Source organism: Stegodyphus dumicola, chromosome X2 (assembly GCF_044657685.1).
Source record: "Stegodyphus dumicola isolate Sdum_Otavi_A_Nest chromosome X2, ASM4465768v1".
Lineage (NCBI taxonomy): Eukaryota > Metazoa > Arthropoda > Arachnida > Araneae > Eresidae > Stegodyphus > Stegodyphus dumicola.
The window spans coordinates 156,575,264-156,593,013 of NC_140781.1; the positions used below are offsets into that span (position 1 = coordinate 156,575,264).

The 17,750-nt window shown below is 34.5% G+C and overlaps 1 protein-coding gene across 2 annotated transcripts in view; it reads left to right on the plus strand.

Moving 5' to 3' along the window:
- Nucleotides 1-739: 739 nt before the first annotated feature.
- The window catches only part of LOC118188811 (sodium- and chloride-dependent glycine transporter 1-like), a 121,921-nt gene continuing 104,910 nt past the window's right edge, over nucleotides 740-17,750 (plus strand). The window contains exons 1-2 of one of the 2 annotated variants that reach the window (XM_035359323.2): nucleotides 740-840; nucleotides 960-1,089. In XM_035359323.2, the coding sequence (XP_035215214.1) occupies nucleotides 1,042-1,089 (48 nt within the window). In that variant the 5' untranslated portion in view covers nucleotides 740-840; nucleotides 960-1,041. The other variant, XM_035359322.2, reaches the window with a different exon arrangement.

Consider the following 17,750-nt stretch of genomic DNA (forward strand, 5'->3'; position numbering starts at 1 on the left):
ATAATGATAAAAATAATACTAAAAAAAACGAAAACGGATATATAGATACTGAACGTCGGTATCGTATATTGCTTATCCTAAAAAATATAAATTGTTATTTTAATTAAAATATATTCTATGCTTATACTGCTCATCGCTTTTAAATTAAGGAATGTAATTCTTAAAAATAAACATGAGTACCCAGAAGTTCTTAATAGAAAATAAAAGAAAGTTAGAGCAAGTCAATTACTTGTGTTAAAAAAGTTATGACATACATAACAAATAACACATTTATTTCACACGGACTGTTGAAGCAAAATGAAGTTCATTACAACTATAAAAAATGAGTTACCAGACAAAAAAAAAAAAAAAATTAGCCAGTTTCTACTTTTTCTAAAACCAAGTTTTTTTTTGGCTTTAATATTTTTATTGTTTTTTAGAGAATATATATACTGCATTTACAGGAAACTTGTTAATTAGCTAAACTAGTGACAATTTTGATTACAAGAAAGTGGGGATAAGATTACAGTAATTTTTCTATGGCAATTATAAAAATCTGATTAATTGATAAACATACAAAATCTGCTCACATGCCAAAGAGAGCAAAAGAAAACAAAGGAAAATAAAACGTTACTTCTATTTTCGATTTCTCCAAGCAAATTTCCTTCATTAAGAATCCTAGTACATGTCTGGCGACAAATTAGAATCCTCTACCCATTTTATATACAAAACAACCGATTAATTTTGCACAGCCAAAATACCTGTTGCTAAATCGGTGGCGTTAAAACTTTCCCCCTTCTAGCAACCCCGCTTAAACTGCAGAGATTTGTCCGGAGCTTCATATCCACGCACGCTTCTCAAGTAATCATTTTACCCGTATTTACTAAGATCATTTGGCTAGTAAAGGAAACTTGAATAAATTGCTTGATTATGTTTCACTTTAATTAAGCCAAATCTAACACCGTAATTTACTATTCTAGTTGTCAGCTCGACTTTTAAGTCGCTTGGTACTCGTGTGGATGTCGAATTTATTATACAGGTTTCTAAGAAGAGACTGGAAAGATGAACACTCGATTTACAGTAATCCCTGTCCACAACTCCTCACTTTCGGTGAGTTTTTATAAATTTCTTTTGATGAAAACTTAATTCGGATGTGACAGTATAATTTGAAATTCTATAAAGCATGTAATTAAGGGATCCTAAAGTTAGATATTTAAGAACTTTTTTAAAGCACCGGTGTATGCATGTTATATTAAACAGTTCACATAAAAATACATTTTTTATAAAATGCAATACATTACAAATACTGTGCTTAACATTTGAGCGTTAAATGTGAAAAAACAATATAATTCAAAAGCTTATATATATGTGTGTGTGTGTGTGTGTGTGTTAGTGCGTGTATTTATGTACTCGCACATCCGTGTACACAATGTCCAAAAACAGATCTACGTGTATATATATATATATATATATATAGAGAGAGAGAGAGAGAGAGAGAGAAATTTAGTTTGAAGATCCTGTAGTATAAAAACCGATGTATATTTGATTTTCATGCTCCGAACCCGTATGAACTACAACCATTCAATTTGTTTAATGAAGCAGTTTTTCGAAAATGTTTCTTTTTAACCTATGTTTCTTTTACTGCACATGTACGTAGACGCATATATGTATATATAAACTTTTAATTCTGCATGCGTTACAGTAACTGTATGGTTTTTGATTTTATTTGCTATAACTTTTACAGCATATAGATTTTTTACCTTGAAAATGGCGGCTTTACCTAGCACATAGACATATAAAAAATTTAAATATACTCTTCCTTTAATGATAATATCTTTATCAGTACCACTTTGATTTTGATTTTCAGCTGATTGTATAAACATGTATTATATTTACCCCATGAAAATATTTTTCTGGTTTGTAAATGAATTGGTATAAATTTTATTCGTTTAAATTCATTTTTATGTTAAATCAGGAGCTGACTGTCACTTATTAAAAAATTTGCATAAGAAATTAAAAATTTTAAAATTATAAAAATACTTTTAATTTTAAAAATATTTTTAAATTAAAAAATTATTTAAATATATTTTTAAATTTTAAATATTAATTTTTTAAAATTGAAATACATTTTTTTTCCTTCGTTCTACTTTTACCCGAATACTAATAATTTGCTAACATGCTTTACAAGTATGGGCAAAAGAACCTCACAGCAGCGGCATTAAAAAGAAAGAAAATTAAATAAAATTATAGAGAAAAGATACATCATTTGAAATATAAGAGAAAATCAGCAAACTACTACAGCAAAATAATTAAGATATTTAATACGCTGCTAAGAGAGTTACGGGAAAGTGTTGGATCTCTTAATTAATGTAGATAAATTGCATTTCGTAAACTTCAAGTACGAGTTCCGTTTTGATTTCGATTCCATTCAATAACTCAAGTTATTGAATTTGATTCCATTCAATAACATCCATTCAAGTTGAATAAAAAGAGAATGCCGTTTTAAAATTGGAGAGTTTTCCACCTAAATCTGCAGAAATAAATAAGTAAAGTAGTAAATAATGAACATGAGAATTTAAATCTAAAATGCACGTGCCTGAAAACATGCATGCATTTACACGAGCATTGAGTAAAGTAAACTGCGCGAAATTAAAAAATGTCATTTGCGGAAAATATCAATGAAAATACGGAAGTAGAAAATAAATCTTGGGATGCGGCCGTAAAATAAAAGGCGCGAAATTTAAGTTTATTATTTATGAAATGTATGAATGAAAATAGTGAAGAAGGAAAACAAGCATTCACCGGATTGCTGTCGTCTAAAGATGATGTTGGTTACCACAGCAACCCTAAGAATGGGAGAGTAACTCCGTAATTGGTGCGCGCGCAAAAAGAGACTGTTTCGAACACAATGTTGGCAAACACTAAGGAAATGTTTGTAAACTTAGCCACATGACATTAGAGAGATTGTTGCACTTCTATATGTTTCTTTAGATGTACATATTATAAAATATATTTTAAAGTTAATATCATGAAAATTACGTTTCTTACTATAACTAATTTTATTGTTTTCCTTGACTATGTTTAATGCTCTGAAGTTTAAAAACTGAGGCATTTATTGCAGTTTTAATCTTCAGATATGTTCAAATGAAAGGCTATATTAGTAGGAAGTCAAAACGTAATGTAAATTCTTGACTCTACAAAAAGTGTTATGATGCCGAAACCCTGAACAATGAAATCAAAATTAAGGAAATTTAACTTGTATGTTTTTAAACTATAGTAGAGTTCCGATTATCCGGTATTAACGAAGCTGAATGGTGGTCGGATAAGCGGAAATGTCGAATAACATGAACTGTAATATTAAATGTTTTTAAAAAGGATTTACTCAGTATTTTACCTCTTTTTTTGCAACGTTGAAGGAAATGAATACATACCTAATTACTGCTCATTGGAAAAAAATGTGTAATTTTATGCCTACATTAATCATCAGTCATTAATCAGTGCCTAATCATTGGAAAATAAAGACAAATGCATTATAATAAAAGCTGTGCAACAGAAAAGTTGCATAAACTGTATGGATATTAAAAGTGATGGTAATATACACATTTGTTACCTTCAACAAGATAGTTTTAAAAAGACACATTTTATGAATTATTAGAATAATAATAGCTTCTAATAAGACATAAATAGAACGCCGGTTGAAACAGAATATTTGATAACAGGATTCTATTGTATTAATGTAAGTTTAAATATTTCACGGTGAAGGCATTAAGTAAAAGTTAATGAGACTCGTTCCTTTTTGAAAAAGGTCTTTTAGCTTTAAATAAGCATTTTCAGCAAATATAGCTGAAATATTTCTTAAACGCTTATTAGAGAAGTTCTCCTTATTAAAAAAAAACTGTAAATATAAGTAACATAAATAATTATAACCAACATCATCAGGGTTTTTTTTCAAGTGTAAACAAATATTTTCTTTATTAGCTTAAGTTTTAGAAAGATTTAATTCGAATATTTGATATTTAAAGATGAATTTCCTCTCTGAAATTTGAAATTTTTCTTAAGCAATATGATTTTGTGGTAAATTTGGACAAAATTCAGAGGGCATATTTTATTCTGTTTTAAACCCGAATACGGCAGCATCAAGGATTAGTTTTAATTGAATTTTCAAATATTAAAGACCTTGAGATGCAGCTTTGTCTCTTAATTCTAGGCCCCAGACCAACGAAAGAACCTAGAAAACGAAGGTGCCTAGTAAACTAAGGTTCTTTTGACTAGTAGTGTCAAACTGGAGGTCCGCGTGCCATATGTGATCCCCAAAGCAATTTTAGGCAGCACGGCAGCATATTTCAGTCATGTATTTATTGTAAATACAGTGTTACAAAGATTTCAAGATTTTAGTTATTTGATGTCCAAGCTCACATTATCTCCGTTACTATTAAAAAAGAAAGTGAGTAACGCACCAGAAATATACTTTATTTAAGATAGTTTTTTTATTTTGTTAATGCAAATTTTCAATATGCAATAAAAAAAAATCTGGCCCGTCAACTGTTTTTAGATTGTGTATTCGGCCCGATTGCAGTTTGAGTTTGAGACCACTTTACTGTTTGAGTTAACCGAAAGGAAACGGCTGGAAACGTAAATCAATGAAGGCAAAACTGAGTCTTTTTGTTTGGAATATATAATTATTTCCAAATATATAACCGTAAGTACATTTAAATTTAATAATTGCAATCGTATACGCAGAAATTTCAGAAACTTGTATTATACATAACAGTCCCTGGATTAACTTAGCTCTTATTTCTTCGATTTTTTTTACATTACAAGTATTTTATGGAAATTTAACAATATGTCTTTTTGATGGGAGATAATATCCATTTTTCAAACCATAACTTAAACCACTTGGTTTACAGTAGTAAATGCATATATTTGAAGCATAATTAAAAAAGAATACCAGTCTATCTTCTGTTACTTTTTAACTGTTGTATTTCTTCGAATTTTAATGTTGAAGTGCACATGCATCGCGGAATGCTACGCAGGCTAAATTTAAACACGTTTCAAATTTTCTAAGTCTCAAGAACAGAGGCACCCCAAAATGTAAAATGTTCTATTTTGGCTGGGGAGTGTCTCGTGCAGAATCGCGTGAATGTGCTGGGGAAGGAGAGGAAAGATTAGAACCTTGACAAATGCTTTCGGCGTTGAGGAAGACAGTGGGAATGGTTCCAAAGCATTCACCACGCGCTTAGAGAAATGTTTATTTAATTTTTGTGAATGGTACAGAATCTTAGTAAAAGACATGCAAATGTTTATTTTGTTCTACTGTTTATTTTATTACAGGTATAGTTTGTATTCAATAAACTATAAATCAACAGACTGAAAATACGTAACCCAAAATTTTCTAAAAAGGCACATTTAAGTACAATTATTTTTAATATTTTTTCGAATTTTTGTCTTTTGATCATGCTTTCTCTTGGCATTTCATTCATTATGCAGGACAGGCGATAATTAATTTTTTTTCTTTGTTTCAGACATTTAAAGTGTACCACGAAACTTACAGTCAGCACTGCATGCATTTTGCAAATAAAATATGAAAAAAAAAAAAAAAAACTTGATATAAAATGCTCGCAATAAAAGTTTATTAATTAATTAGAACAGCGTTCTCAATGCAATTTTTAACTGACAGGGACCTCTGTAAATTGTGCAGAGCATAACGAAGCTCTTAAATATTTTTAGCATAATTTTAAGTTACAAAAATGTTTTGATCTTAATCCGTAGATTGCCTCTCACCACGACTTTAATCATCTTTATAAATAACAAGAATGCATGTAAGTATTTTCTAGCCTCGTTATTGTAATAATTTTATAAACTTTCTCAGAAATAATCATCTGCTTGTTTGTAACCGCACTGCATTAAATGAGAAAAATCTTAAGGTGTTTTACAGATGCTAGATTATCTTAGAAATCACCTAAAATACTGCGCCAGTAAAAATGCAATTCAAAACATTATTCAGTGTCCACACTAATATAATTCAGATAATTATATTAGTGTAAGAAATCAAAAGCTTTGAACTTTGTTTTAATTGAATTATATGCTTTAGGGAATGCTTTCATGGAGGACTTTCTGAAGGAAAAATTACTCTGATTTACGATAAACTGAAGACACGAAGCTCCACCCATTCATTTCGCTTAGACACTACTAGTGTTCCACGACGCACAGTATACCAGTGTTCCTCGACTTTAGAATCTTGGCTATTGGTAGGCTGTAGATCTTTCTTCCTAGAATATATCCTAAGACAAGTCTTATGAGTTTTATTTTTTGAGCTAGTGCAGCATTTTTTTTTAAAAGACGGAACGCATAACTAATTGTCAGTGGATTCTCAAATGCATATTAATAGTTCGTAAGACCTATGACAATTTATATGCATTAATAACGCCATAATATCATAATTCAAGTTTTAAAAATACTATTTTAGCTCAAAAGCTCCTTTATGAAGCTCTTTTTTCATTTATTCAATATTTTTTTTTATATAAGCAGCTAGAAATGAGAGTTTTATAACCCTTAATAAATGATTTCAAGAATGTTTTTGTATAAGCAGCGTTAAAACGGAACAAGCAATACAAATTCTTTGCAAAAACCGTCTGTACTTATTTAATTACTACAGTTTTACTAACTTAGAGAAAGCGTTTTGTTTTTCTCATGTAACAAATAGTTCAGATAAATGAAAAAATAAATTGCGAACTATCAATAAAGAATTTTTAGATTGTGCTAACTTTATTAACTATAACCAAAACTTTATTAACGATAGTCACGCTATAAGGTATTTCTCCCGCCTTCTTGGCATGCCTCCGTTGTGGGGTGGTTTGCATGCTGGGCGCATATTCCAGAGGTCCATGGTTCGATTCCCGGCGATGGTGTTGCACATTTTTCATCTTTCCTGCTTCTCAAAAAATCTTAATGTTTCTACAGTGGCGCCCGAACTAAAAGGGTGTTGGATGATGATTCTCCACACCCAGGATTTGGCGTTTGGGTCTCCTAAAACCCCACTCATCCTTTAAAAGGAGGAGTATATAAGGTATTTTTCCCGCCTTCTTGGCATGCCTTCGTGGTGTGGTGATCTGCACGCTGGGCGCGTATTCCAGAGGTCCGCGGTTCGATTCCCAGTGAAGGCAGTTGCTCATTTTTAATCTTGCCTACTTCCAGTTAACCTAACGTCTCTCCAACTCTTTTATGGTAGTGTATTAAGAAGTGGGAGTGAATAGCAAGTTTAATATGAAATATGATAAAAAACCCTAATAATGATTCATGTATACCGAAAACGGTATGAGGCTATTAGTTTTAATATATTTCAAAAAACGTTTCCAGAGAGTTTAGCACTGACTCCAGTAAGAAAAAATAATTTTATTATGAAATCACAAACAGACGTGCGTGACCTCGGACATTGTAACAATGCAGAAAATGTACTTATTTTGTAGTAAGACCAGTATTTGTTTTTATTGTGATTTATCTTATTTGTCTGAGAAGAACAACAGAATAAGTCTATGAAATTTACTGTGGCTAGGAAAGTAGGACTGCGTTTATCATTGTTATGGGCCTTGGTCACTTTATAGGTGATAGTATAACTTTGTCCAGTTCTGGCTCAATTTTAAAGGAGAATCCTCGGAGGGACGTGTCCAGGGATCTCCTCTCTTCCCCTACTACCAAATCACTTGAGAGGACTTTCGGCTCACGAAGTATTTTAAGTGCTACCATGCCTCAAAGGCACTGTGCACATATACATGTCCAAACTTATTCCGGGATTCGAGCCCGGGTTCAACGCTAACCACTATACAGATCAGGCTGAACGAATAGTCTCTTCTGTAACACAACTAAAAGAGTTTGAATAACTTTCCAGAGAAAAACAAAGACTAGCACCGGAAACTGGTTATGAGAACACTACTGCTGCTTCCAATTATAAGAGAATGAGTTACACTTTTTAATAGCCTGAAGTAGAAAAGTTCGTGATGGAAAGAAGAGAGCTTATATTTTAATTTTAATATATGAGTTATCTGGAAGATCTTATATATATTCTAAAATGCATTATATTAGGATACATTGTTTATTAAGTAGACTCATAGGCTCTTTGGCAGCCGAAAGGCTGTATTAAAATTAGTTATGTGTAGTGTTTGGAAATGCGGATATTAATGGATGTTAATCTTTTTACTCATTTTTGTAAAAATTACTTAGTTGTTTTCAACTCAGAAGACATTTTAAAAAGTTTTATTTCAGTTGATTAGCTGTATGCAACAACACAGTTAATACAAAACGTGTGAAATAACCGCTATTTTTTAAAAAAACGATTATTATGCGGATTTTTATTTACAAATACGTCCTTAGAAGAGAATCTCATCAGTAAGGGGCGCAATAAGCTTAGATTTGAGGATACTAGCTTCATAAAGAGGGCGATATCTAACGAATAATAAGATAATTTCATAGCAGTATCTAATAAAGGCCTAATACTGTTGGATTATTAGCTTGAAACTTTCCCGACAGCTTGTTGCTCCAAGGGTTGATGATACTAAATGAGAATTCAATTATTTATCAACTGCAGACATAATGGATTGATGTTCTTTCAAAGAATTAGTTATATCAAATGTTTATAAGGTATTTTCTCCGTCCTTTCCGGATGCCTTTATGGTGTAATTGGAAGCATACTCGACGCATATGCGAGGGGTTCAGGGTTCGAGTCCGGACGAGGACATTGCACCTTTTTTTTATGTGTCATGCTTAAAAAAAAGCTTAATGACTCTATATGTTTTATTACTTTCTTCAAACCTGTAATGCATCTTATCATTGAGACGAAAGGAAGATCGCAACGTAGAAGATAGAAGTGTTTCTTAAGCTAATAAAGTTTCACCAAAAGTGCTTTATCTGACAGTAACCAAGCGTCTAATCCTGAGTTAGCTACTCCCTTGCAGTTTCCAGTATAGCTAGCTGACACTGGTTGATACAGTAGCATTTGCTGAACATCGTTTTAAGCATAAAAATTTGCACGGTAAAATTCCTTTTAAGAAATCCGTAATTTCTGTCATCTTTGCACCAAATGGCTTACAATACATTGCAGATTCATGAAGAAAAAGGATTTTAAATGTTTAATGACCTTTGAATTATATTGTAGATGACTATAAAGAAAATTTAACAGGTAAAAGTAAGGAATCACAATATCCCGAGAACAGAATTGTAGGTTAATTCCTACCGTAAGACCTTGACACGACGCTCTTCGGCCTTTGAAACAGAAACTATACAGGTGGCAGTCTGTGCACGTGGTACATTTTCCAGCTGGAAGTTTGCCCTATCGGAAGCTCGCCAAAATGGTTTCCTGTTCGGAAATAACTGTGCAGCTTCTACACAGCTCCTGGATTCCAATTTAATTTAGTTAATATTACTCTTAATTACAGTCATGAGACCTCGGTATATCTGTTTTATGCACAGAACTGTGCTGCAGTTTTCTCCAAGCGCAAAAATTTTAAGGGAATAGCAATTCTAACATCCGAAAAAAAAATACTAAATCCGGGTTCGTATTCAAAATACTCTAATTTGAATTCTTTTCCCGAAAGATTTATATGCATATGATAATAATTTTTTTTAATTATATGTAACACCGTTAATTCCAGAATGCTTTTTGTTACGCAGGACACGATTTCCCGTAAGTTAATATGCTAGTATAATTTTAATCCGTTTCCAAGCTCAGTACACAATCACAAAACACTATAAATTAGTTAAGAAAATAATAAAAAGTACGCCGGTTTTGACGATGCTAGGAACACTAAATATAAAAATATTTGCATTTGTTCTGTGTGTGCAGAGTCTGACAGTTTTTTATTTCAGTGCACGAATATTCCCAGTCTTCCAACAAAGGTGTATGTCCCAGCTGTTCCTCACATTGTTCACATTAGCCTTTGGTTTCTTGGGAGATCTAGATTTCCAAAAGTTGTATGGCCCTGGAGTGCTGCATGCCCTTGTGTTAAACAGATCTGCCATTCTTGATTGCCACTGCTTTTTGTGGCCTAGACCTCGTTCCGCTTCTTCGAAAACTCATTCTTTGCTGTTCGTAATGCGAAACCAATTTTGTTATGCGGCCATTTATATACATTTGTTATGCGAGATACCAATGTACATAAATTTTATTTAAAACACGTGTCATAACTAAATTAATAAGCTAAATTTATAGAGTAATACAAATTTCTTCGGCTTCATCATATTATTATAAAGAATATATATACAGTTGATTCCGGTTAATCGAACCACATCGGGAAGCGATCGGTTTGGTCCTACTAACCGGCTGGTCCGATTACACGAACATGTCCTATGCTGTAAGACGGGACGTGCTATATTTAGCAAACAATAAATGTACATGTAAATCATGTACTAAAATGTAATTATGAACTTTATGGGGCGGTACACACGTATGGCGAACATACATGCATAAGGTATTTCTCCCACTTCCCTAGCGTGCCTTCGTGGTGTAGTGGTTCTGCACACTGAGCCGGTATTTCAGAGGTCCGTGGTTCGATTCCCGGCGAATACGGTTGCATATTTTTCATCTTTTCTGCTTCCAATTAACCTAATGACTCTACAAGTGGAGCTCGAACTAAAAGGGTTGTGGATGATGATTCTCCGCACCCAGGATTTGGCGACTAGGTCCCCTAAAACCCTAGTCGCCCTTTAAAAAGGGGAGTATATAAGGTATTTCTCCCACTTCCCTAGCTTGCCTTCGTTGTGTAGTGGTTCTACACACTGAGCCGGTATTTCAGAGTTCCGTGGTTCGATTCCCGGCGAAGGCGGTTGCATATTTTTAATTTTTTCTGCTTCCAATTAACCTAATGTTTCTACACATGTACAAACAAGAAATACAGTCGAACTTTTTTCCTTGAGAAAATTAATTTAGAAACAAATTCTAAGAAACAATCTCCACGATACTCAACATGCGAAGCACAATGAAAACAATTTCTTACCAAGTTCGAGTCAACATTTGAAGAACTTATCCAATGTGATCTGTCGCGTTCTCTTGACGGATTGCATGTGAACGAAATCGCCATAAACATCTAACGCAGCAACGCAACTTCTTTCATTTCCCTCCTGCATGAAATACCGACGCAAAGTTTCAATGCATTTCCTCACATCCTGTATTGTCACTTGCACCAACTTATTAACGGCATCATCATTATAATCACTTTCTTGGTCTTCCAATGCTGTCGTGTGTTTTGCTGCAACTCGAGCAACGATTGCAGCGTCGTAATATACATTTTCATCGTAGGATTGAAGCTCGTTGTCGATGGATAAAAATTCTTCGAAATTTTGTGCCTGTTGAAGTTCCACATGTAAATCACCACTTTCACTTTCAATGAGCATGTCCACATCCATCTCCAAAACCAAGTGCTTAAAGCCACAGTGAGAAAAACAGTTCTGAATTGTGTCACTGCTCACTTTTCGCCAGCTGTCGGCCACAAATGTAACTGCTTCTAAGATGTTGACCTTTGCACTGACTTCGCTGGCTTTTGATGATGAGGTCACCAAGCTTTCGTCAATTGCTTCAAGGATGTAATTAACCAACCTTGCACGATAAAGGGGTCTTCAAATTTTTTATGATGCCCCTGTCCATTGGCTGGACCAAAGCTGTGGTCTTGGGAGATAGAAATTCCAGTTGGACGTTCATCAAGCAATCTAAATGAGCATGTGCTGCACAATTGTCAAGAAGAAGCAGCACTTTTCTCGACCGCCGTTGTAGCTCTCTGCCCCAATCCTTCAGCCATTCTTTAAAAAGTTTACAGGTCATGTGCGCATTTCTGTTCGCACGATACACAACTGGTAAACTCTCCATCCTAAGTTCTTTAAAGCAGCCAGGCTTAGTGCTTTTTCCTATAATCAACAGCTTCCTCTTGTCCGTTCCTGACGTGTTTGAGCAGCACAAGACAGTTACGCGATCCATCCCTTTTTTGTAGCCAGAGAGTGCAACATGTTTGTAACTTGACGAGCCGTCCGGTGTAGCACGATAATACAGCCCAGTCTCATCAGCACTGTAGATGTCATCCGCTGAAAAATTTTCAAGAAGCTCGGGCAGTTTTGTTGATTTCCCCTCTTCAGCATTTACACTATCAGCACTTTCTTTCTCGATATGTGCTTTCTTGAATTTTATGTCATGTCTAGATTTCCATCAAGACAACCAATCGTGCTTTAAAGTCATCGTGGCCCAGGTTTTTAGAGAGTTCTTCTGCTGAGTATTTTAACATTGAGCCGCTTACTCTCACAGATCGTTCAGTAACAATGGCAAACCATTCATTAAGGGCCTCATCGACATCTGTGTCCTTGCCTTCACGCTTCCGTTTTTTGGAAGTTCCTCCTCGTCCTTCACATTGTGCCCATTCTTCTCGCAGCTCATTCTCTTGTTTTACCAAGCGCGAAATTCTTTATTAAAAATTAGTCTTTGCCATTCCGGTTATTTCCACCAATCGACGCTGACTAGTGTTTCGTGGTTGTTGCTTGATATTATCCAGGAAACCAATTTTTTCAGCTAACGTCAAGTCCCGTCGTGGCATTTTGGCAGGGAAGACAAGACACGCGCACAGTTCACTGACTAAAGTGGTCTGAAGAAACCTTGGTGTTTCGGGTTCAAGATGTTGAAGTCAAGAGAGAGCGAGATAAAATGCTCGCCATTCAAAGCTTTGGCACTAAAATCATCCCCAAAAGGTGATGAAATGATAGCTTTCTCGTGTAAACTTTAATCATGATTTACAGGCGGGAATTCCTTTCAGGTGGAGCCGGACACTCTTTTGTTCATTTCCTCGAAACTCATAGGCGCAGGTCAAAGAAAATGGTGCGCGTGTTCACCTCCCACCGGTTTTGCTTTTGTCATGCACTTTAAAGAATTACTGACCTTTGCTAAAGCATTTTCCTGGGGAGCCGCAACCACAGATCCTCCCATATGTCGCAGACCACCTGTACATCAGCTGCACGCGGCCGACTTGTGGCTTTTGTTTCTTATTCGCTGTCACGTTTTTTGGTTTAATTAAACGGAATTTTGGTCCAAATAAGCGAATAATATTAGGCTTATGTACATAGGATTTGTTTCGGTTCTTTAGAATTTGGTCCGAAAAAGCGGCTGGTCCGATTATTCCGTGTTCCAATTAACCGGATTCGACTGTATATATATATATATATGTGTGTGTGTGTGTGTGTGTGTATAGATATATATTTATATAAAACATCGTGATCACCTACTCAATAACACTTTGCGCCACCTTCGGCCTGCAAAACAGCTGCAACTCGCCTTGGCATGGATGCCACAAGTTTTTGGTAGACGTCTGGAGACAAATTGTACCAAATATCTAAGCAGCGGTCGCGCAAAGTAGAGATTATTCCGACATGGTGGTGTTTGAGCTCTGAGCTGCTGTTCCATAAAATCCCAAATGTCTTCTATCGGGTTAAGATTCTGTGAGTTAGGCGGCCAGAACATTAGTTGGAATTCATCCTATCCACGAACCACTCCAACACAATTCCAGCTTTATAACATCAGGCGTTGTTCTGCTGAAAGATGATTCAATTTCCAGTTGGGAAACAGACGCCATGTAAGGGTGCAACGGTTCCTCAATTACGTTCAGATAGTCTGCGGTTTTCATGGTCTGTTCTACCATAACTAGACGTCCCAGAGCTGCCCATGAGAACGTCCTCTAAAGCATAATACCGCCACCACCAGCAGCCTGTGTATAACCTTCTGTACAGGGGGGTAGCAAATGTTCACCTGGAAGATGGCGTACTCTGATACGACTACCGACGTGATGAATGAGAAATCGTGATTCATCCGGCCAGGCAACTGTCCTCCACTTATCTATGTCTACAGTGGGTCTCGACTTTCGCTGGCCCACCGTAGACGTCCTGACCATGACGCTTGGTTAACAGAGGCACACGAGTGAAACGTCTGCTGCGCCGTCCCATATCCAACAGTGTCCGCTGAACTGTGTGTTCTGAAACACTTGCACGTGAACATGCTTTGTATTCGGCTATCAGTTGAGCCACTATCTGCTGCTCATTTTGCTGTACCAAGCAGGAGAGTCTCCAACGTCCTTTTTCTTTGATGACATTTGGACCTCTAACACTTTGATGTCTACTGCTGGTTTCATCGTTTTTTATCCACTTTGCATAAATACTAACTACTGCAGATCGTCAACAACCTACAAATCGTGGAGTTTCGGAGATACCCGCTCTACTTCTTCGGGCCCTCTCCTTCTACCCTCTATCAGATTCTCTTAGATCAGCAGCCTTTCCCATCAATCGCAAAAGTAAATGCAATACTGATTCCCTTCTCCAGCAGCGTTTAAATACCATTCCCATTTAATCAAGTGCACTCCACGTGGTGATCCGTTCTTTTGGCTTGCCAGTGGTCGAATATAAGCTTCTTGCTCTGCTTCTCATCTGGATGCATATATCACTAAAAATGCTTTTATAACAGGAAATGCCGGCATAGGCGAGCGCCCGCCATTGTAAAAAATATATGTATATCGTCGAGCAAAATTTAGCGATGTTAAAAATTTCGAAAAACTAGATTATATCGCACTTTAGTGCACAAAATACATAAATAGGTAAATAAAGTTATTGAAATATTATGATACAATTACACGCCGAACAAGTACTAATTTAGAAGTCAAACAACAAAAATCAGAGTTATATTTTCAAATTTTCATAGGACTAATTTCGATGGTTTTACCGAACCAAAAAAGCGCAAATGAACGAGATAAGATATAATGATTAGAGGAGAAAAGATATGAAAGAATGGACAAGAGTCAAGCTACTGGCGCCATCTGTTGATGAAACCAGAACTAAAACATAATTTCTTTAAAGGCTGAAGTCAAAGATGGATTGGAATTAGGGTCGTTAACTAGAACAGAAAGATTTTTTTGAATGTGAAATGCCTCTAGAAAATCATCCATTGGTGAACTGGTGATCCATTGGTGATCTTCCATGGGTGAACTGGATTTTTAATAAGTAATTATTAAAAATAATAATTAAAATAATTTAATAATTAGGTTTAAATATAATAATATGTTTTATATTTGAATACCAAACTGATATGCTGCCTTTTGATATACTGTATTAATTTATATTTAATGTTAGGAATAAAGCGTTTTAATTTAATTTTAGTTAGTAAAGTAGTTTAGCAATTTAAAATGTACTACCGGGCTTTGTTTTACTCAAATGAAAAATAAGTTCTTTGCTTAACTGATTAAATTTTGAACAAAAGATACAAATACGAATAAAAGTGGAAACATGATTAAATGCTCAGTATTAAGGCTTCCGAAAATAAAAACTAATTTCAATTAATTTAGTTTAGATGAAACAGAAATGGGTTGTGGGCTAAGTAAAAGATAATTTCATTATTTAAATATAAACAAAGGTGCGTTTTATGTTTTCTTTCAAAGAGCTGAAAGCATTTTTTAAATGAATTGTTCTTTATTGAGATTAAAAATAATAAATTGAAAAACACAATTCTCTTCTCTGAAACACAGTGAATACGTACTTGGCTTACAGAAATAAAAGACAGTCCATTTATCTGAGTTTTTTAAACTCAGATAAATCCGGATCTATATTTGGATATTCGAAATAGATAGGTTGTGGTCTTAGTAACACGGATGTGATACACAATAATGCGGTACACGGATGGGGTCTTAATTAGTCCTTGCACTTAGGATATCTATTTCATTAAAAAATGTTAATGAATTCACGAACTATTTAGCCTACATAACTAAAAGCAATACAAGTATCCAGATTTTTGAATATTCTGACAGACTGTGGTACTAGTGTGTCTAAATACTTAGACCTTCTGTTTCATTTAAAATTATTTATGCATAAAGACGAGATCAGAAATCTGTCAAAATATAATTTGAAACAGAAGTATACAAGAAGCATATTAATTAAGAAACACATATGTACGTAAATCCAAAAGTTTACAGCCTCACATATAAAATCATTTGATAACAAATTGTTTGATTTAGTATATTACTGTGATTGAATTTTTGTCTAAAGGTTTTAATCCCAAAACAAATAGTACAACTCTTGGGTAACGTGGATAGTGAATCATCTCTTTCCCACTCTACAGTGAAAGAATGGGTAAAACAATTTCGCAAAACGTTAATTCTCGTGAAGCTTGATCATGAGGCACTGATTTCAGAAAATATTGTTCGTGTCCAGAAGGAAGTATTGAGTGATATGAAATTAAATGGCAAGGAGATGGCACTAAGACTGGTTCTGCTTAAAACAACTAATTTGAGCATTTTTTTTATGAACACTCTTCACGCACAAAAGTTCTGCAATATGAGTGCCTCAAATTCTTTGAGCAATTCAAAAACAGCAACGTGTTGTTTTCTGTAAGCAGTTGTTACAGATAGTGAAAATCAGAGAAATGTTTACAGTCAGTCATTACTAGTGATGAAACAACATTGCTATACTATGATCTTCTATCGAAGAGAGAACCAGCAGAGTGGAGAGTACTGGGTAAAACACTCCTAATGAAAATAAATGTGCAGCAATCAACGAAAAAAATAATGGACACGAATTTTTGGGGGAATTTCAAGAGATCCTCCTGATAGACTTTTAAGAAAGAAACACAGCCGTAAAGAATGTTAAGCAAAAACTTTGCATAGTAAGGACCTTGACGGCCCAGATTTAGCACCACGTGTTTATATATGTTCTCCGAACTCAGATCGGGCCTTCCCCAAAAGAGATTTATCGATGATGATACTGGGAAAAGAGCGGTTACGGAACATTTTGAGGACTAATCTTTAGATTATTTTTTCAGAGACGCAGAGTTGCTCATAAAATGATATGAAATGTGTATCAAAGTACATGGAGGCTATGCTGAAAAATAAGCTATTTTATTTTTCTCAAGTACATCAGACTGTATGCTTTTAGATATGCTTCCGTGTTAATGAATTAATCAGAAAATGCTGAAAATGCTATCTTAATAAGAACAAAAGAGTACTACAAAACACTATAGCATTATGCATTTTTTCCTTGTTATCTATGATTCACTGAAGCTTAATCTACCGATAGGAAAATCCGCAATTAATGTAGGTGTGTGCACCGGAGATCATAAAATTTTTCCAGCAGCAGCTAAACACATTTTACGGTTGACATAATGCACATATATTAACAATTTATATAGTCAGCTGCCGACTCGTGACGGCATTCAGCATGTGGTTCAGCGTTTGACATTTTGCCCGCCTTTTGGACGTCAGAAGATGCCATATCAACATCTCGAGTTCAAAGTTTCAAACAAAATAAAAATATCAAATAAAAACACTACGTGTTTTGGTTTACTTCAACGCTGAAAGTGAATATTGTTCTTTTCTGACTGATAATCATTACATTTTTAAGATCGTTACAAGATCTTCAAAACTGATGTAAATAGAAATGTTCTGATAGTAATCACTACAATTTTACGATTGTTGAAAGATCTGTAAAATTGATGTAAATAGAAATTTATGCACTTTTTCCTAAGAATAAAGTTAAATGATTTTTTTCCCTAAATCAAAGTTAATTCTACCAGGGTGTCTATCCAGCAAATATAACGTATTTCTTGCTAATTCTTATCAGAAAAGTTACTTTAAAAAAAATTACAAATAAGAACTAATAATCTAAAAAAGTACTAAATAAATAATAAAAGTACTAATAATCTAAAAATAGAGAAAACTTTATTTTATTAGTTTATATTAAGTTAATTTTTTTAAATTTTTTTTTTATTTCCTTCG